Source organism: Uloborus diversus, chromosome 9 (assembly GCF_026930045.1).
Source record: "Uloborus diversus isolate 005 chromosome 9, Udiv.v.3.1, whole genome shotgun sequence".
In the NCBI taxonomy this organism is placed as follows: domain Eukaryota; kingdom Metazoa; phylum Arthropoda; class Arachnida; order Araneae; family Uloboridae; genus Uloborus; species Uloborus diversus.
In genome coordinates this window covers 26,672,828-26,695,646 of record NC_072739.1, presented here as the reverse complement: position 1 = coordinate 26,695,646, position 22,819 = coordinate 26,672,828, and the positions used below count along the sequence as shown (strand labels likewise).

General features: G+C 36.6%; 1 protein-coding gene across 1 annotated transcript in view; it reads left to right on the top strand.

Moving 5' to 3' along the window:
* The first annotated feature begins 522 nt into the window (after positions 1-522).
* The window catches only part of LOC129229687 (uncharacterized), a 28,431-nt gene continuing 6,134 nt past the window's right edge, over positions 523-22,819 (top strand). Inside the window, exons 1-3 of the mRNA XM_054864047.1 lie at positions 523-832; positions 7,703-8,067; positions 13,364-13,569. Coding sequence (XP_054720022.1) covers positions 755-832; positions 7,703-8,067; positions 13,364-13,569 — 649 coding nt within the window. The 5' untranslated portion in view covers positions 523-754. The remainder of the gene's footprint in view (positions 833-7,702; positions 8,068-13,363; positions 13,570-22,819) is intronic.

The following is a 22,819-nucleotide window of genomic DNA, read 5'->3' as shown; positions in this document are numbered from 1 at the left end:
CCAGCTAAGGACGTGTACTTTTTTGAATATTAGAGAAACGGGGGGGGGGGGGGGGTCACTCCGGTGTCCCGGTTGAACATTTCAAAAATCTGGCAAGCCTAAACATACGTCACATGACACAACTGTTATTTTCAAGGGAGACTGTGCCATGCCGGATAACGCAGCTAGTAACATTAAAACAATATATATATATATATATATATATATATATATATATATATATATATATATATATATATATATTGTTTTGAAATACTTTTTACGGTAACACTTTTCACAATTGTCTTTCTTTGACGGCAGTTAGCACAGATGAGTAAAAAAAACATCATGCACAATAAGTAATCAAGTTTCAGCATCCTTCTCCCAGGGAAAAAATGGAGAGAGAGAGAGAGAAATAAGAAACTGCCCATCAAATAAACAAACAAAACATTCCAGACCGGATTGATACGACCTTCCACATGTGAGCGTTACGTCATCTCCTCTTTCCAACAAGTCGGTTTTTTCTCTCAGTGGGCAGTGCTAATGTTGACATACGGAAAGTGGCCAAAAAAGGTCTTGCACACGGAACAATGCTGCATTATTACAATGTAACTCGCTAACTCTTTGCATTCCTCCATGGATTTAATTCGTATTATGTTCATTCTTAAGTATCGTCTGCTGAGTGTGAAAATGAAAGAAGTGAAATGATGCGTTGGTAGAACTCGAGGTTATGTTTTATTTATTTCGCAATGATGGAATGATAATCGGCTAGATTATGGAATCGGCAAATGATTCATTTAGCCCTCTGACGGAAATGGATATACCTTATATTGACGGACAGATGGAGAATGAGGTAAGTTATTCAGTAATAATCGGCGAAATGTTCTTCATTGTGACTAGAATGCTAATTTAAAACATGCTCCACATTGACGTTTTGTGTTATTCGGCAATTAAGTAGAATAACTCGATTGAAAGTCGAACGTGAATCGAAATATGAATGATGATATGACAATGAGGGAGAGAGAGAGAAAAGCAAATAGTTTAATTTAAATAATTTTTTTGAAAAAATGAAGAAACTTGAAAAGTGAGGAAAACTCCATTTTTATTGAAATACTTTTTGAAATAAAGTTACTTATTTTTTTCTACTTTAAAACCTGATTTAATAGGAGAACCGAAGGATCCCGGCAGTGGCGTATTCAAGGGGTAGGCCCTTGAATACGCCACTGCCGGGGGAGGGTCATTATCATTAAGGGTATATGGGCGGATTTAAAGGGGGCATAAGGGGCAATCCAAACTCACCCCGGTTTTGGGAGGACTTTATGTAGTAACAACACACACCCTCCAAAATCTTAAAACAGAAGATCATGTTTTTATTCTTCTTTTTTGAATTGTTCAGTAGTGAAAAAAAAGGTGAATGACCTTTTTCTGGTGGGAGAAAAGGAAATAAAAATCACTGCACATCAAATACAAAATATTAGGGGGTGGGGAATTATTTTCCTCGTGAAAAATTGTTTTTTATTTATGTTTCAACATTTTCTACTGTTCATATTGTTCACGCTTTTCAACCATTTAAATAATGAAATGAATAATATGGCATTGATACCTTTGAATTAATTCACTTATGTTTAATTGATCAAGTTTTTTTAAATTTTATTTATTGTGCTCTTCTAGTATGAATGTTCTTTGAAGGTAAAGTTAACTCTCTGTAAAAAATAAGTAGCAAAAGCATATTCTTAAAATATTTTACAATGTAAAATCTGCTGTTTTTCGATATAAAATTTACTGTTTTTCGTCTAGATTTCGAAAAGCTATCTACTGTTTGTGTTTTCTTCAAAGATGGCTCTTACGGTTTTTTTTTTTTTTCCATTGGCAAAGTTTCCTTGAGAATCTTAACAATAATTTTCAATCTTTCACCAGCCATCATTGTTGCAAAAGTTGCTTGTTGAATATATTCCAAAAGTAATGCAAAAAATGTTCCAACAATGGTTTTTACTTTAGTTTTTACAACTAGTGTGGTGAATTCGGAAAAAAACTTCACAGTTCACGCAAGTAGTTGTTTAAATGTATCTACTTAGGCAATGTTTTAAAAATTATGTTTTTATATTTTATGAAAACCCAGTTTGTTCTTACTGTAATTTTAATTGTGATATTTTTGTTAATTGAAAGCTGCAATTCAAAAAACATGGGAGAAAATCGATCTTCAATATTAGAATCGTTTGTACCAATATCCAAAGCACCAGTAAATGACAGTAATAAGACGGAAAAGCAAGATACAACTGAAAAAGAACAACATCTTCTTTTTTATCGACAAATTATGAAACAATTTGTACCTTCAATTCCTGGCTACGTCATGACAGGTGAATTTAGGAAGCAAATGATGAATAAACCTCAAAATAAAAGCTTTTTAAACAAATCCGTGTATAAAAAGTTAACGCAATTTCAGAAAAAAGTGATTGACTACAAAAATAGAAAACAGACAACTGAAAGTGTTGAAGAAGTTTTAAATTATCAGATGCCAAGAATAAAAGGGAAGCATAAAAATTTTGTATCTATTAATAGCAACCATAAATTGACAAGAAAAAGAGAGCGTGAAGGTCGAAGAAAACAGTCAAAACAATCAAGGAAAATTTTTGGAAATTCTGCGACGCATGCTTCGTACGAAAAAAATGTTCCAAAAGGCAACTTAACTCGTATTGTAACTAGTAATAGAATATTTGAAACTCACCCTACGAAATTTTTACATAATACCATTCATAAAGTTATTACAAAAAATTCAATTGTCGTCAATAATCGGAATTTTCGAAAGAGAAGTATGAATCATAACGTAAGCAGTGTGACCCTTCCGTCGAAAACTCATGCTATGATTTCCAGAAATCATCATGTTACGGGAAGTCAAACGGAAAATACTAAGAAAAATAATTCTTCAATATATAAACAGCAAAAAAATTGGAAAAATAGCATCACTCAAAATATAGAACAAAAAAAATATCAACAAGGCAAAACAGTTCCACCATTCCATAAAATCAAATTTTCACAATCACATGGGAAGCAGAAAGATTCTAGTAAAAAAAGGGTTAGTGAGCGCAGAATTAGAAGAGTTTGTTCTAGAAATTTCGGTCAAAAATTTAAAGCGAAAACTTGTGTTGGAAGAGGAGTTAAACATTTTCCAAGAAGAAAAACGTGCACAAATGCAAAGAATTGTGAACATAAACATTTTCAACATGGTGAAGTTGACAGCCACGAAAATTTCCAAAATAGAAAACAAAAAGCTCAGAGTCAAAATTTTAATTTCTTTTTAGCACTGAGATCAACTCAAAATGAAGAAAGCAAAAGAAAAAGGAGAAAACTACCACGCAGTGCTTTTGTTCCCATTTCTGATAGTAGTTCACTTTTGAAACGTTTCAGGCCCTACCGAATTTCATCAAAAGAGGTGGATACGTTTCCGGCCGAAACTTTAGTGAACTTCACAGAAGTTATGGTTGAAACTAATAGCAGCAAGGCATCCAAAAATACAACTTTCCTAAATCCAGTAAACAGAAACTTTTCTGAATTGATGCCCAAAGTCGAATCAATGGAAGATTTTGACAAAGAAAATTACACTACATCAGATTCAAGGACCACACCTGGAGAAAACCATGGTATTTCTTTGAATCCATCTACATCTTTAGCTCATTCTACTGAAGCACGTGGTATTTCTTTAAATTTAACTACATCTTTCGCTCATTCTACGGAAGTGCGTGATATTTCTTTAAATCCTACAAATACATCTTTCGTTCATTTTACAGAAGCACGTGCAATTTCTTTAAATCCAACAACTACGTCTTTTATTCATTCTATTGAAGAAGTGATTGAAACTGAAAGTAGCGAGGCTTTGGAAGAAAATACAAGTTTTACAAATTCAACAACAAGTGGCTTTTCTGAAGTAATATCCAAAATCGAACCATTGGAAGATTTGGACAAGAAAAATTACAGTGCACAAAATTCGATGCTCACAGTTGGAGAAAAACCTGGCAGTTCCTCAAATCCTACTACCGCTTTTATTCATTTTACAGAAACTATTAACAGCAACAGTTCAGAAGTATTAGACATTTCATCCCATCCACCCCTTGAATTGAATTTTAATGTGCACAATTCTTCTGATTTCTTGTTCTCTATGAATGGAGAAACGAAACGCAGAACTTCAAAATCTGAAGCTGAAAACATGGAACCACAAAAATACGAAGCAGCTAATAGTTTTGAATTATCTGATTTAAGAAAAAATAGTTTAAAATTTTTGGATGGAGTTAAAAAGAAAACAGAAGGCGCATTGAGGAATGTTGCAAACAATACAGAATTACTAAACAGGCGTCCTTTTGAATTTATAACAGAACATTTTCAAACTTCAAATTTTTCAAACGAAATAACAATAAAACATATATCAACGACAAATGACATGTTTACAGAGGCAGTTGGTGAACATTTCCTACAGTTAACTAATTCAGATGGTTTTGAAAATTCGGCTATGAACCCAACTGAAATTGTGATACAAAATTTAAGTGAAGATAATTTTCTACAGCGTGGAAGAAATGTAAATTTCGCAGATTCTTTAGATTACAGTAACATCACAGCAGAAACTGTTTCTACAGAAAATGATGGCGTGTTGACATTAACAGAAAAAAATGGTACATTTCTAGACTCTAGTTTTTCAAGTTCCACAAAAGTCAACATTGGTAGAGATTTTGAGCAAAGCAATTTTACTACTATGATCAATCAATATATCAATATCACGGATGCGTTTGGTGAAAAATCACATATTACATATCCCCAACGTTCAGGAATAAGCCACCAAAAAACAAATTTAATTTCCTTATCTAATTCAGATATGGAATTAGAAAAACTTACAACTGGTAACCATTTATTTCCTGTTAGCACACCATATTCTTTCCGAAAACGGTATGGGGAAGACAGAAATCAAGGCTCAAAAAAAGATTCCAAAAACTTTAATTCTTTTACAAGTATAGAAAAGCTGCCTGAGTTTTCTGAAGCCGGTTTTCAAACAGAAAAACATTTAGAAACTCTTGATGCAAACGCACAAAATTTTATTGACAACTTCATTTCAACCGATTTATTAACTCCTTTAAACAATAACATCACTGAAGTAGAACATCCAACCACAACTGTAGCTGAAAAGCATACTGATTATGGTACGGATTCAGCTAAAAATTCCAGAGGACTAAGAAGTAACACAATGGAATTGAATTTTACTTCCGCTTCAGCTGGCACATCAGGAAGCATAATTGAATCGTATGATGCTAATAAAGCAATAAAAGATTTAGAACTTTTAATTGAGGTACTAAATTACCAGCTTCGAACAGAAAGAGTTGAAACTAAAGATAGAAGCGAAAAGACTTTTGTTTACCATAAAAATCTTGCTTTGGAGGCTCCTTTGGAAAATACTAGTTCAGTAGAAAATCTCGATTCATCATCATATCAGAATGAGAGAACGTCTAATGTTCTCAGCTGGTTTCTAGGATTGCTAGGCCTTTTGATTGTAGTAACCTTCACTGTTGGAGTGTATGAGTTTAGCCTCAGGCACGCGCAAAACAATAAATCCTCCATCACAAAACGTTCCAACAAACCTCTCAGAATGGAAGGAAATACCGAAATTGGGATGAAGAAAGACCAGAATATTATCGAGACTTTCTGTCGGAAAACTGAAACAGAAGAGATAAATGATAGAGTCGAACAAGATATTATAGATCTTAAGAAAGCTGTTCATAAGTATTTCGAATATCATACAATTCGTGAAGATGGCAATCTACTTGAAAGTTACACCTCTAGGACTCACCAAGAGAAATTACGAAATGCTGCTGAAGGAATTTTGGAATAAAACTGTAAAATAATAATAATGATTCTTTATTGTCTTCTGTCTTGTGTATTTGATTTTAAGGAATAACTGGATGTCACTAATATTCTATTTCACGAGACATCATGGCGTCGGTAAATTAAGTCACGCGACACTGGGCAATATTGTTTCCCGCTTTACGCTAGGAAATCCGGAAACGGAAGCAACGCAGTTTGGCTTTAGTTATTTCTTTTCAAGTTCATATTGGAAATTAATACATTTGACTGTACGGAAATGCTGAAATTACAAATGTCTCTCCGCGCACGATTCCAAATTTCTGAGCCGAATTCATGCAAACACTTTATTGGCGCGCCATGCTAAATAAAGAAGTCTTGTAACTTGATCTACAGAAATGGAGATAATGTAAATATTTTTACAATATTTTCAAATGAACATATCTCCACAAACGATTTATCTCATGATAAATTCTTTTGCCATAGCAATTTAAATTTACTTTCCACCCTTTCGTTGAATGTTTTCTCTCTTTATCTTTATAAAATATTTATTGTAATCAATACCTGTTGAGGACTATATGATTATGTAGTATGTGCTTACAATCAATCAATATTTAACCACTCTTAATAAACTTTCGGAGCAGAAACTAGCTGCTCGTAAAGCGCTTCATATTATAATTCAAATTAAAAAAATCTAAAACCCATTAGAGTAAAGGCACTTCGGCACTAATCACAGACATGCTTGAGACATCACTCTCAGGTTAACCCAGTTTTTTGACCCTTTTAATGTATTTAAACTTTCTAAACTGTCTTTCTCTCATGCAACTACATCTCATCTAACGTTTGGCTGATTCTGGTCCGCTGAATTAGTTGATTTTTATTTGCTCAATTTCGAAAAAGGTCCGACCCCCCAGTAACAGACACCGAAAAATCTGATGATGCCCAGCAAGACAGGATGTATAACAAACAAAATTTCCCTTTTCTTTTCAAAACGTGCAAAGGTTCTTTAATTTTAGAACTAAAGCCTAATGATCTTATGAAATTCAAATGAACATGAAATACCGGCTGAACTCGTGGTGACTGTTCATGACCTTCCACCATTGCCTTGTAAATACCAATTGGATCATAAAATTCATTCTGATATTACTAGATAGTTGCACCGTACTGCGTACTCATGGGCCACATCAGCATCAGTTTTACCCGCCTAAAAGGCTTATTATTTAAATCCATACTTATGACTATCTGTTACTGGATCCTTATATGTGACTGGTGACCTTACCCTATGTTATCTTATTAACTTAATAAAATTAATGTTTTTTTGCGCAATCACGATTGCTTATTGCATTCATTTAACTGTTTTGACGTTCCTTTGATTTTTCCCACCAGGACCCTCCGCAGCATCACCGTCGATCGGGTCCTCACGATGCTGCACATCTAGCGAAAACCGACTCCAGGTTTCGTCAATATCCTACACTTACACGCATACAGACACGCACCTACACGCATATACCCCATATATACACTTACTCACATATATACTTCTACACACATACACAAACACATACACACACCTACACACTCACATACACACAACTACCCACACATTCATGTCTGCACACAGACACAAACACATATGCCTACACACATACACATACTCCCAACACACACCTACACACATACACACAACTACCCACACACTCATGCCTGCACACAGACGCAAACACAAATGCCTACACACACACACACACATACCCCCATGCCTATACACACATACCCCACACACAAACACACACGCTTACATATGCACACACACTCATGATTGCGAAAAACATAATTTGAATTCAAAATGACAAAATTCAAATTAATTTTTTTTTTTTTTTTTTAGAATGCCGGTTTTGGCGGGAAAGACACCAATGGAACGAAGAAAGAAGTTCCTCCAACCAGAACGGCTGGTGGAATCCTGCCCATGTGTGGAAGATTCTCCTTTCCGTGGCTTCTGACCCTTTCCATAGTCCAACTATCGATCTACTTGAACAAGTTATACCAGGACAGCTCTGCCGTGGGTTTGTACTTTACCCAAAAAGACTTCAACTACTGCGTGGTATCCACACTTTGTCTTTTCTTCCCAGCCCTCGTTTACATCATCTACATCGTGGCAGCTTACGTGAAGGATCAAGAAGAAGCCGAGGCAAAGGAGATAGGGACAAAGGTTGTGCATGGACTCTTGCTGGTACCTTGGCAAATAAAAGGGTAAGCTCCCGTTGTGGAATTTCAGCAACCAAACAGCAACCAAAGCAGCTCATCAGTTACACAGGGTTCGTAAGCTCCTTCGAAACTCCTCCAATACTCCTTCATTTAGGAAATTTTTTCGAAGGCCCCTTCAAACTCCTTCATTTTGGTTTTAACTCCTTCAAAACTCCTTCTTTTTTTTTGTTCAACACTACATAATCTTTCTCTATGACAGTAACTTAAAATACTTCGATCGACAACTTAACTTCGTCACAAAGACGAAGGTATAAGAGCGATTTTAATGTAGTAATTTCGTACATTTATTTTTTTCATCAAGATGTGATTAACAAATTGGTCATAGAAGTCCTAAAAGTTGAAGTTGAGAATATTATTAGATAGCTAAGACATTTCATAAATGAAGTAAAACCTGCTTAAGTGGTACTTGCTTATTTTTTCAAGTTTTATGATTATTGCTTTTCTCTCCACCACACTCTCAGCAACAAAAGTCTGTTTGTCTAATTATTATTTATATATTTAAAAATACATAAGCAGATGTACTATATTAAGTGATTGTGTTAAAAAAAAACAATTGTTTAGCAAATCGCAGTTATGATATTGTAAAATAGGACGTCCACAAGTGATGTCATGCCATGAGGGGAAGACGGGTTCATGAAATTGTGACAAGGTGAAGAGACAAAAAGTGACATCAGACAGTTACTATAACAAAATGTTTATAAAATATATTACATGTGACAAGAGAAAGATGAAATGTGGCACTTTGTGACGAAGGCAGAAAGGGGTCAAAGTCAAACATTCTGGAAAAAAAAGTGCAACATCATTTAAGGACAACCCATTAGTACTCCTTCAAAATCTCCTTTTACTCCTTCAAAACTCCTCCAAAACTCCTTCATTTTATTTCTGAAATTAAGTACGAACCCTGGTTACAAAATGGCCCAGACATAGAATGGTGGCAGAGTTTACTCTCTCCACTAGCCATGACTGTCTCCCAAGACACCTACATCGTTTTCGAATCATTTCAAGTCCCTTCTGAAGTCTTTGTGATCTGGGACAGATCATGGATGCTGACCACCTCGTCATTTGATCTGCTCTTTCTAAATGCTCTCTTGCGGACCGATACTGGGAGGCCAGGGGCTTTTGGGTTCATAGACTATTGCTACATTTGCTTTTCTATAATTTTATTTTATTTTATTTTATTTATTTATTTTTTTTTTTTTTTTGTATCTTAGTCTACTTGTTTATATTCTTAACCCAGTTGTTCTTTGGTTTCTGTAGTTGTCTTAAAATCTTGCCATTAGAAAAAAAAAATGTGAAGGACCAGCAACATGATTTAAACCTTTGTTTTCGAAAAAAAAAAGTTGTATAGCATTAGTTTTGAGGAACTACTGAAATTTGACCGTTTAGGCATCTGAGATTTTTTCCTGCAATTTTGTGAATATTGCATTAAAACAAAAAATTTAACCTGCTTCCTGTGAGAATCAGTTCTTACAATCTTTAAAAAATTCCTTGAACTAGAGAGTCGTTGGCAGGCTTGAAGCTGGGCATTCTCAAGCGGAGCTGGCTCGATGGTTACAAGTGGCACCGAAAGTGATATTTTGGTTGTGACATCATTTCTAAACAAGTGGTTCTGTAACCAGGAAGGCTGTTACAGTGGTGCAACGACGTGACGCCTGCACAGGGTCGCTATTTGGCATTAAGCGCACGACGAAATAGGCTGACAGCGGCTCCTCAATTTGCTTGTGACTTGCTGCTGCGTCTGGAATAAGAATTTCCAGACAAACAGTGTGCAGACTAGGGTGGTTCAAAAATACATGTAAAAAAATTTTTTTTCCTCCCAGATACCAGGACACCCTTCAATATTTTTACATTTGTGGATAGCAATATACTGGAAGAATTTTAGCTTCCTATTTCACACCTTTTCCAAAACTTCCAACGTATGGGGAAGGAGGTTAAAAAATACATTGAACTGAAAAAACAGACACATTACACTGTTAAAAATGGGTATTCAAAAATAATGAAAATTTACTCATTTTTGAATACTTTCATTACTCAATATAGCTCCGAATCAATAAGGTTCAATTTTGAGAAACACATGTACTCATTTTTTTTTGAGTACATTCTGGTAATCAAATATGAGTACACATTTGTTTTAATTATAAACACATTCATTAATTAATAATGAGTTTTTAGCTCAGTTATATGTACTCATTTTTGAGTACATTTTTGAATCAAATATGAACACATTCATTAATTAATAATTAGTTTTTAGCTCAGTTATATGTATTCATTTTTGAGTACATTTTAAAATCAAATATAAATACATTAATTAATTAATAATGAGTTTTTAGCTCAGTTTTTAGCATCAATTGTATTCAAAAAAAATGAATACATTCAGAGTTTCATTTTTGAATACATTTTTTTTTAACAGTGTATAATATACACTTAATAATATGCATATACATTGCAATAAAATAATCATTTACAAAAAAAAGCTGGAAAAATTAATTTCTTTTCAATTTGTGGCATTTTCTATCGTACGGCTAATGTTAAATTGAAGGGTCATTCATTGAGCACCGTCTTAAAATTTGAGTAAGAAGTTAAAATTTTTACAGCATAATACTACTGGTAAGTGTAAAAAAATAAGGGATGTCTTGGGCTCTAGCTGAAAAAAAGTTTTTTTGAACCACCCTAATGCAGACGTTTAGCAGAGAGAGCCCTTTGTGCACGACTATCAGTTCAGTACGTTCCTTTGACCGCATCCAACAGAAAAGACCGGTTGTTGTGGAGCCGAACACACAAATCTTGGGCACAGCAAGGCGTGTTCTTTTCAGTGATAAGTCGAGATTTACCACATAGAGTGATACATTCGTTAAATCTTCACCTGGAGAGAACGAGGAGCTTGCTATGATACCCCTACGTAACAGAAATCGACAAATTTCATGGCAGAGGAATCCTTGTTGGGGGGGGGGGGTGCAGGCATAACGTTGGGCGGTCGTACACCACTGCATGTCTTCGAAGCAGGTAATGTCAATGCACATCGCTATAGGGATGAGATCTTTGAAGCCTATGTGAGGATGTTACGGGGTGTTTTTGGCCCAGACTTCATCTTTATGGACGATAACGCGCGTCCACGCAGAGCCCAAATCGTTGATGATTTTTTTGTGGAAGAGAATATTCCACGTATGGCCTGGCCCCCTCGAGGTGTCCGGATCCTATCGAACATGTTTGGGGTGGTCTAGAAAGAGCCTCTGCACAGCTTTACCCCCTTCTTAATTCCCTCCAAGAGTTAAAAGTCGCGCTTTTGGAAGAATGGGCTTTGTTGCCCGAAGCATTTAGTGATACTCTCATAAACAGTATGAAAGCTGTGAAACTTGTATAGCAGTGCACGGTGGTTGCACTCCATATTAGAATTTTCCCTAGATAAATGCTTTTTCTCTGATTCATAATTTAACACTTTTTGATGCATCCTGTATCATACGGATATTCACAGTCAATCATCCAATTGTTTAAGAGAAAAGCTCTCCAGGTGATTCTCAGCCCCATACTGCTTGTAGTAATTGTGCTTTAAAGGTCTTGAATACTACTTGATACAGGGTGTCCAGCAAAGGACTCCCTGGTTTCAAAATTAAATATTTTGAAAACAAAGGACGATATTGGAATAAAATAAACGGTATGTTTATTGTGAAACCCATAAAAATCATATACAGGAACTTGTAAATTAGTTTTAAAAAGTTCCAACAGGTGGCGCTGCGCGCTGTAATTGCAATAAAAGTCGCCATAAATAGTGCTGCGAAGAGGTTGGACGATAATTTCTAGCGTATATGTAAGCATATCTGAGAGACTAAACTACTGCTGAAACAACTAACCTCTTTGGAGCATTATTTATAGAGACTCCTATTGCAATTACATTGTGCAGCGCCACCTGTTGGCAGTTTTTAAAACTAATTTCCAAGTTCCTGTATATGATTTTTATGGGTTTCACAGTAAGCATACCGTTTGTTTTATTCCAATATCGTCCTTTGTTTCCGAGATATTTAATTTTGAAACCAGGGAGTCCTTTGCTGGACACCCTGTACAATGGTTAGTAATGATATAATGGCTTCTTAATGCTCATCGATCATTGTGATAAAACTGTGGAGGTATTTCAGGTTTCCCCATTTGATTCATAGTAATTCCCGAGTACCGAATGTGAACATGTTCAGTGTAGAGAGATAATAGTTGAAGGGGATTAAAAATAGCGTTCATAATACTGGGGTGTTCATATTAAAGGTTGTTCATACTACAGAGAGGTCAGACTACGTTAAGTCTATGGAATTTCGCCGGGACCATCAGAATGTGTTCAGAATATCGGGTTGATCACATTAGGAAGTTTTCAGATAGAGAGAGTCCACTGTATTCTTTTTTGCTGTATCCGTATTTTTTTTTTTTTTTTTAATATAGCGCTTCGAAGTTCCAAAAAGAATAAGGAATAAACCTGTATTATTTAATGTCTGAAAACATCCATTTTTTACAATTTTATTCTGGAGTGAGAATTGCATCTGGCCCAAGACCGTTATTGTCCCTCGGTCTAGGGCCAATATCCAGTTTGCCTTGATGCAACACTCACTGACAACATGAGTAAAGTGACCATACGATCCGATTTTGACGGGACTGTCCCGCTCTTTGTCTCACAGACTAACCGAATGCTGAACTTATCAGAAACGAATTCAACTTAATTTTTTTTATATGCGTTTACTTTCAATTTTATTCAATTTGAATGTTGTGTTCTATTTCTTCCTTCATATACAGGGTGATCCAAAAGTCAGGACACGAATGAAAGTAAAAAGATGCGGTCTTCACTAAACCGGTCGAAAAGAAGTCGGATTTTGTGTGGCAACAAAACAAAAATAGTTCTGTTTTCGACCAACAGATGGCGCTATAGCTTTTATTTCTCCATATTTATTTTTATAGTTTAACTAAGAAGACTTTCTCAATCATGGACAACCTTCCAATGCATATTAGCTTCGACTACCAGTACCTGCTGCCTTTGCTCCTTTTTATATCGTTTGTTGCTTTGCATTATCCTATATCAGAAATCCAACAGCGCCATCTGTTGGTCACAACAGAACTATTTTTGGTTCGCTGCCAGACAAAACTCGGCTTCTTTTCCATCCGTTTAGTGCAAACCGCATCTTTTTATCTTTATTCATTTTCGAATTAATTGTTTTTAAAGTTGGTTCAGACTTTTGGATCACTCGGTATTTACTGTATTGATGCAGTACCTAAACGTTTAAGAAATACCTTTTTGCTTTTTTTACAGACGAGTCGAAGTTCTGCAGTTCTCAGCACAGAGGGTTTGCCAAACGCGTCCTTTGACACCAGACGAGCTCGAAGAGAAATCATTACTAGAACGCCAGGCAGCTGTTTTAGAATTCTTCGAAAACTTCTATGCAGGACTCACACAGATTCTGCTGCAACTATACATAATCATCACATCATTAGATCAAAAGTCTCAATATAAAGCATGTAAGTATAAGAGCATTTAAAAAAAAAATGTAACAGAAAATAAAGGAATTATTCTGCAGCAGGCTTGTCTGCTCAAGGGGGAAGGGGGCGGTACATACTCAATCATAATAAGGGGAAAATATTTAATGGTTCGAAAGTATCTGCCCCTCTTTTTTTTTTTTGGTTTCAACTTTGTGTCAGTTACAGTTGAATGATTGTTATACTACACAGTTGCCCTTGAAATTGTAAAAGTCATAAACATCGGTAGAACACTATTTGTGTCGTAGCACAGGTGAATTCTGCGCCATGTTCTCGCAGAAGTTTACGGAGTTTTGTGGGTCCGAAAATGTTTTGCCGGAAGCAGCTGTTGAACATGGCGCAGAATTCACCTGTATTACGACATGAATACTGTTCTACCGATGTTTATAACTTTCATCATTATAGCAAAAAATTGAACATAAAGCATGTAAGTATGAAAGCTTGTTTGAAAAAAAAATCAAGTTACAGAAAATAAAGGAATGATTCTAGAGCAGGCTTGTCTTTTCGGGGGGGGGGGGGGGAGAGACTTACTCAAGGGCGTGCATGGGGGGAGAGGGGACACCTGTTGGAACGAGCCTGAAGGGGGACCGAGATTTTTGAAAGAGACGTAGGGGTAAACAATATGGAGGGGAGGGGGCGTAAAAGTCATTTGTGACAGATGCCCTGCACATACTCAATAATTATGAGAGAAAAATGTTTTCATTTAGTGGTACATACCTTGAAGTCTTGGAGAGTTATAAGCATCGGTAGAATATCATCCATGTCGTAACACAGCTGAATTTCGTGCATTGTCCAGCAGATGTTTCCGGCAAAACATCTCCTTAACTCCGCAAACATCTGCGAGAGCAAGGCGAAACGCGTGGTCAAGTTATGCGGAAAGTCACAACAGTGACTTCCCATTGCGGGACCCCTGTACTTACGAGTTTCTAAAAACCTGGTGAAGCAGTGAACCCCCTCTCCTGATCCCTCAACCGACGGGGCTGTTTTACAGGTAGCTCCTAAATTATCTTTATTTTTTTGATCATGTATACCAGAGTTTCTTAATTTGTTTGATAAGTGGAATCCTTTTGGATGTCCACTTTCTTCGCGGAACCCCTGTGTTATCCTCAATAGTATAGTTTGCATGCAAAAAAGCGTTTTTTGTTAAAAAAAGAAAAAGGTTCGACTTGAAACACTAATTTAAAGACGAGCTGATGTGTGCATCACATGACTTCCTTTTACTCCAATTTAATGTCATTTTCCCATTACTGGCAATTTTAATGTGATTCAATTGTTAACTCTCTAAATATCACCAACAGTGGCCAAATTGAAACCAGATTTAAAAAAAAAAATTACCAAATTTGTCGCCAAGTTGGCGACCAAAAGACTGGCGATATATTGCCGAGTGTCTGCCAAATTATAACACCACTTATGTTTACATCGAAATTAACAATGACCCAACAAAAGGGGCAAAAGACCCCTTTAAAAACACTCGAATGCAACGAAAAGGGGAGGTGCACAACTAGACCTCACTAGAAGTCTACGTACCAAATTTCAACTTTCTAGGACATACCGTTCTTGAGTTATGCGACATACATACGCACATCCACACATACATACGTACATACAAACGTCACGAGAAAACTCGTTGTAATTAACTCGGGAATCGTCAAAATGGATATTTCGCATGTCTATAAGTTCTTAGGCATTTATCCACGTGTGGTCGAGTCAAAAAAAAACCCCTCAAAATTCATTCGGGGGTGAGCAAAATGGAAATTAAGGTCGATTTTTGAGTGAAAATTTTTTTGCGAATACAATACTTCTTCTTTTGTAAATGGAAGTAAAAATTAACTTGAATTTCTCTGAATATACTATCTACAACTCGTTTCAACGAAAAGTTTGAAGTTTTTATTTAAATGGCATGAGTAGTTTCTATTTTTACTATGACAGATACATCTTTAAAATCATGCTTTCTGGAAAAAAGTTGCATTCTCAAATCAGGTTCAGCACTTAGTCTGCGGTGATATTTAGTTTTTGTTTACAGATAAGTGGAAAACATAAATTTAGTTGCAAGTAGTGAAACTGCCAACAAGAAATTTCGTGACAATTGAAGACATTCATCTTTAAAATTGCACTTGAATTTCACTGGATCGCATGATTTTAAATTTCTGATGCAAGGAAGGATAATTTGCCATGTCAATAAAAGAGTCGTTTTAGAGAGCTTACATAATTGAAGGCCATACATGAAGGGGATTCAGGGAAGATTAATAAAAATATAAAAGCATTCGCAGTAAGAAGTGTTATTAGAGATACGCTGTAATAAACTCTCTACTACTTTCACGTAGCGCAGAGTTTCCCAAACCGTGGTCCGCGGACCCCAGGGGGTCCGCGAGTCCACGCCAGTTTGCTAGCCAGCTAAAACGTTAAACATAATTGAGATTGAAGGACGAGTAACGATATTTTAATTCAAAAGTACTGTTTGACATTTTAAACCGCAACCTTCCTCAAATTTGCGCATGCGTCAGGTCGCTTCTGATTTTATCAAAATAGGGGAGATATTGATAAGAAAGATAATGAATGTGAGGGGGATTTTTTTATTTTTTTTTGTTTTCCGTTGGATTTGTTTATTAGAAATGTTGGTTCGAGTTGAGGCTTTTTTTTTTTTAGCAGAAATGCTACCATGGTGCATTCTCTTCAATAAGCTGTCACCCCTTTTTAAAATAGAACCGTTCAACGATGCTAGTCGCGGCTTTCGAGATCAGACAGTAAAGCCTATTTATGAGGAATAAAAGTTCTTGCTTAAGTACATGCAGGACGTAGCAGTCCCCCCCCCCCCCCCGGAACTCTTGGAAGTAAGCACACTTCACATTACCGTATATACTCGCGTATTAGTCAGTTTCGCGAAAAATGTCGACCCCCTATTTTTAGAAGTAAATAAGAAAAAAATCGAAAACCCGCGTATAAGTCGAGCCCCTACTTTCCGAAAAAATCGGGGACATTTTTAAGGGACATCATTGGGAAGACCTTGTTTTGTTCACTAACTTCAAAAGTTCATTTTTATTAGTAAACTTGTTTTAGAAATTTGGCGATAACATTTTTATTCCTAATTGAGTTTCAAATAGAATTTTACTTCCATGACTCAAAATAGTAATGTAAGAAATGAAAATCAGACAAGAGCTCTGAAAAATATACAGAACACTGAATAAATAAATTTGAAGCTAAAAAAGCGTAAAAATGTTTTGAAAGAAAAAAAAGTTTAACTCTGTCATTTTTTTTTTTTTTTTTTTTTGCGAGGGGGTTGGGGGTGGGCGCAAAGTTCGTCATTTTTCCGGACGGGGTCCGCGGAGGTCTGAAGTTGGGAACCTCTGATGTAGCGTATCGCGTACTCAGACACGCAATATACTGCAAATGCTCATTCCAGGTCTGCCATTTATAGTGGGGTCAGAGGTGTCGAGGCTTCGAAGGCCCTGGCTTCGAAGAATGAATATTTCTATGCATATGTTTGCGTGTTTTTTGTTGTTTTCCGACAAAAGGTAAAATTACAATTAAATATATATCCTTTGCCCGTTTGCGGAAAAGTTAAAATGGACGGTCCTGCCTCAACCCCCCTTCACAAAAGCTATACAACACGCATTTTCGGATCACTTTGTTTTATTCATATATGCTCCATGAACATTACATGAACTATGATAGATTCAAATGGATAAAATGTTGGGTGAGCTGGAAAAGCAGTGCAATTTTGTGGTTAATACACCTTACGGTATAGAGAAGTCAATAAACTTTTTCGATGGAATACTGTGGGGAAAACGTTAACTTGAAATAGCACCAAACAACCATCATTATAGTATGTCCGTCATTAAAAAAAAGAAAAGAAAAAAACCGTCATTAAAAAAAAAATAATAATAAATTAAATAATATTTATGGATATACCCCTGGAATTTACATTATCTAAGTCAGATTTCAACTTATCCTGCCTTTTATGATGATAAGTAACCACATACCTGGGATAAACTGAATATATTGCACATAATAAAAGTAAAAGGGAAATATTGATAAGTAAGAAACATGCAACTTTCAAGGCCGGAATGTGGTGGAAGTGGACGTTCCACATAATTACCTTCGATTTGAATACTGGATTGTTATCAACGGAAGTTTGCAGTGGACGACCATCGGAATTTGCATCTAATTGTTCATTTTATCCGGGAACTCAACACCAGGGTGCGTAAGCATCGAAAAGTTTTTTTTTAAATTTTTTTTTTTTAAGCTAATATTCTTATCGCGAAAAAAAAAAGTGGTGGTGGAAAAAGAAAAGAGGATTTCTTTTCGATCCATATTAATTAATAAAATTTCGCATAAGGCCTAGAAAGATGAAATTTGGTACACAAGTGTATGTGCACCTCGGACTTCGATTTTTGATAGTTCAATTAGAAAAAGCTTTTAGTACTTTTTCATTTTTTTGGTACTTAAATAAAGGAAATTTAATTTTAAATATGTGGATAAAAAAAAAATTTTTTTGAAGATAGAGCGATTTTTGTATTTTTTATGAATTTTTGAAAGAACCTATATTTTGCATTATTTGTGGGTTTAATTTTTTAATGTAACAGTAAAAACATTTCGCCCTCTTCAGAGAAAATACGTTTTTAAAAACATACATTTTTTTTTTTTGAGCAATCACGATTGCTTATTGTTCTCATTTGACTGGTTTTGATGTTACGCTGATTTTGTTTTCCCGCCAGCATCCTCTGCAGCATCACCGTCGACCGGCCGCCTCACGATGCCTGCTCCTCTTGCAAAAACAGTGTCAAATTTGCGTCCATATCCTACACACACACGCACACCTACACACACTCCTACACACACACACCTACACACACTCCTACACACACACATACACACACTCATGCCTGCACACAAACACACATGCCTAGCTACACACACACACGAACGCCTACACACACGAACGCCTACACGCACACGCGCGTACACAACAGTCACTCACACACATGCATACATAAACTCACACACACACGCACCCACACACATGCGCCTACACAAACACACCAGCGGCGTACGCAGACAAATCAGTTCGGGGGGGGGGGCTGAGCTCGAAAGTCTTTGAGCTGGGGGGGGGGGAGGATACTTATGAACTGTAGCTAAGAAAAGTTCATGTATCGCTTTTCTGATATCAATACGAATGTAAGATTTCAAAAATACATCATAAAAAAAAAACTTGTTCTTTATTATAATTATTGTTACATGTGCTATAATGAATTCTGAAGATTTTTATAATGATAAAAAAAACATCTAGAACTTACATGTTGCAATATTAGATCCAGCTTCCTAGATTTTTTCGAAAATTCATCTAAAATTATGTCGTCGGAAATGTTTATATCCCTGTGTATGGAGAGAAGTGCAAGTCCGTTTAGTCTTGTTTCACTAATAGAGTTCCTTAAGTATGTTTTTAATGAACGCAAAGTCGAAAAACTTCGTTCAGCTGTTGCAATTGTCACTGGTAAGATGCACAGAATTTTTAAAAGAGTATAAATGTTTGGAAACATATCTTTTGGCCACTTAGCGATTGCGTCGATTCCCGAAGAAGGTCTAAGGGATGGATCGATGGCGCACCACTTTTTTTTTCCAAAGCTCAAACTCTGCTTCTATAACTTCTTGATAACCAGACATATCGCTCCGGTACAGCTTAATCAAACTTTCAATTGATGAAAAGTTTTCTTTGTGTACATTCTGTGGAAGTATATTTTTAAACGCTTTCAAAATTTCCTGGTGAGACAAAAACCGCTCGTCCAGGGAAAGGATGATGTCGTCTAAGAATGGAATGAATACGGCTCTCCTGAAATACTCCTCTGTCGTCGTGGAAGGCACATTTTTTTCTGTATAGTTGCGAGTTGCAAAGTCTTGGAATGCTTTCAGCCACGTTTAAATCTTCAGCAAGACTTTGTACTTCTTCAAAAATATTTTTAAATCTCATTTCTGCATCTTCTCTCATTTTTTGTAACAGATTGCTAAGGCTAGCAACCATGTCTAGAGCATTAACTAGGTCTAGATTTTTCAACTGCAAGTGTTCTGAGAGATTATACGTATAAGAAAGAAGTTTGGAGGCTACAAACAAGGATAATAAAAAACTAAAATTGCACACATTATTAAGTAGACTCTGTGCTTTGCTGCTATCTTTTGTTGAAGATTCCTCTCCAATTTCTTCTAAAGCAGAGACGACTGCGCACACATTCTCCTTGAACAATACGTTTGCTTCGTGTCTCAAGACCCATCGCGTCTCACACATTCTCTTCAATTTTGTAACATTTGTTTCAGGATTTTTCCTTTTAATCCACTTCTTTAAAATTTCTGATCGTTTACTTGATGATTTGAAAAAAGTGCATATTTCTTTCAAAATTGCGAACATATTCCGAATATCTCGACTTTTGCAACCGTCAGATAAACATAAATTTAAAGAGTGGGACGCGTGTATAAAGCCTTTGGGTACGTTTGCTTCATTATGGCTTGAACTCCGCGGAACTCTCCTCGCATTGCTAAAGCACCATCATAGCCTTGGCCACGGAGATTGTGCAAATCAATTCCGAGATTACTTAAAGTATCCTTAATCGTCGTGCAAAGTCCTTTTCCGGTAACATCGTTGACAGGAACAAAGCATAGGAAATCCTCCCTGACACTCGCAGTCTCATCTTCTAAGTATCGGACACACAGAGAAAATTGTTGAATACCAGCAATATCTGTTGTTTCATCGGCTAGAACTGAAAATAATCCAGATTTGTGTACTCTGTCTCTGATTTGCATCTGAATCATTTCCCCAACTGTGTTAATAATTTCGTTTTGTATACGTGGGCTAGTATACATTGCGTTTCCTGCACTCATCACTAAATATTGCCTTAAATCAACATCACCACCAGCTGCCCGATACCGCAAAAGAGCACGAAAATTACTGTCGTTCTTTTCAGGATCTTCTAGTGTGATGCGACCAGAATCTTGGTGGCCTCTCAAAGCTATCTACTGCTTCCCGCAAAGTCTGATAGTTTGAACAATTGGAAGAAGTGCTGCTCGGTTTTTTCTTGCAGTAACTTTCCTTTGGTTGTCAACTTGAACAGCAATATCTTCCGTCTCTTTTTCTGATATCGATCGAATGCTATCTGCAGTAAGCATACAGTTTTGATGATAGCTTGTGCGTTCGTGACTTCGGAATATTTCCAAACTATCTTTTAAATTTTTGCACGGTTTGGATACAAGTTTTCCAATCATGACATGTTTCCCTTTACCAAATGTATCCTCGCTACGGAAAAGCACACAGAACTTGCAGAATGTTCCTTTTTCTTGATCAGAATAGGCCAACCATTTGAACTGCATTAGCCAATTCGTTTGAAAATGTCGTTTAAAGCGACCACAGTCCTCAGCTGGAAAAACGTATTTTTTATCTGGCTCCCACAATCCCGCAAGAGCTTTGAGTTTTTCCTCGTTTGACAATTTTCGATTGACATAGCTGGAAATGTCATTGAAACGTTTTTCCTCCATAGGAACTGGTAGGGGGTAGGGGCTCTAGTCCTTCCTCCATAGGAAACTGGTCGGAAATTTTCTCTATAGGAAGCTGGTCTTTCCATCCGTAAGAAACATCTTCATTTGTTTTCTGTTCTTCGATAACAGTCATTTGTGAGTCATTTGATAATTTAGGTTTTTTAAAAAAACCTCTCAAACTGGTTTGATTCCGCTTCGTAATTTTCGGTTTCTCGTGCTCCATCCTTTCCATGTTTGCCTCGCTAAAACTAACTATTACTCTGAGCGCCGAGCTGCTAAACTGCGGAAAGACCAAAGGCTTCAGAATTGTCATTGTGTTTCTTATTGCAGTCAAATTTCTAGTAATTCTACTCAAAGGAAGTGTCCCTGTATTAACTGTCGGATCACTATAGCAATTCTACGTTAATGTACTTCACTCTGCAGTCTGCAGTAGATAGTCGGACTTTGTTACTGTCCGAGATCATAAAACCCATTTTTCACCTGTCACTAGAAGCACACAAGCGCAGCTCAAATAATAAGATTAAGTAAGTCCCTGAAACCTTAACTACCTCCCCCTTTCTTTTACTGACCAGGGCGGTCATTCCGAGCTCGTCAGCTTGCGAGATCGAGATTCTCGCTCACGTGATCGGTTGTGACGTAGAAATGTTGCAAAGTAGTATTCTAATCTACTCGAACCTAGCCGCAAGCTAAGTTCGAGTAGATTAAAATGCTACTTTGCGACATTTCTACGTCACAACTGATCCCGTGAGCGAAAATCTCGATCTCGCAAGCTGACGAGCTTGGAATGACCGCCCAGAACAAACCGCCCCAAGGGAATGACACCAGGTGCAGCAAAATAGAGTCACTCGCTTCCCTTTTCCTTTATCTCGACAAAGGAACAGAGCTGCTGTGTGTGATACAAGAAAATAAATAAAAAGGCGAAAAGGTGGAAATATTTTTTCCCCCTTTCTTTTAATTTGTACAAGCCGTGATTACAAAAAAAAAAAAACTATGTTGACTTTATTTGTATAATTAATTTCGAAAATTTCGGGGGGGGGGGGGGGCTGTAGCCCTATCAGCCTACCCCCTGGGTACGCCACTGAAACACACACACATGCGCCTACACAAATACACACGCGCATACACACGCTCGTGATTGCGAAAAACATAATTTGAATTCAAGATGCCAAAAATTCAAATTAATATAATTTTTTCTTACTATTTTTTAAATGCAGCACGAAAACAAGACATAATTCTCTCGCTTGGCTGAAAACATTCTGAGCGTTTCTAACATGACGTAACGCTCACGTGATCAAACTGAAGTACAGCTTGCTTTTTTTCATCCTTTCGAACCATAGCTTCGGTTTTCTTTCTTACATTTAGGGACAAGCCGCTTGCGGCGACCAGCTGGTTTGCCTTCTTACGCCATTCGCCTTTCTGTACAAGCAGCCGCCTACGGCGACTGTTTGGCTTGCTTGTCATTCTCCGTTTTATGCTAAGAACTCGGAAAATAACTAGAAGCACGTCCATTTTTATGTGAAAGCATTATTTTTTTTCAAAATAGTAGTGCGGGGGGGGGGGGGCTGTGGCTGTGTATCCCCCCGTTGAAGTTCTTTAAATGACTAGCCTGTCAATTTCTTACTGTCCATCGATCTATACGACCTCTAGATTTATCTATTCATAGATCTATGCATATCTACCTGTGATGGTAATTAACAATCTTTTTCAATAAAAA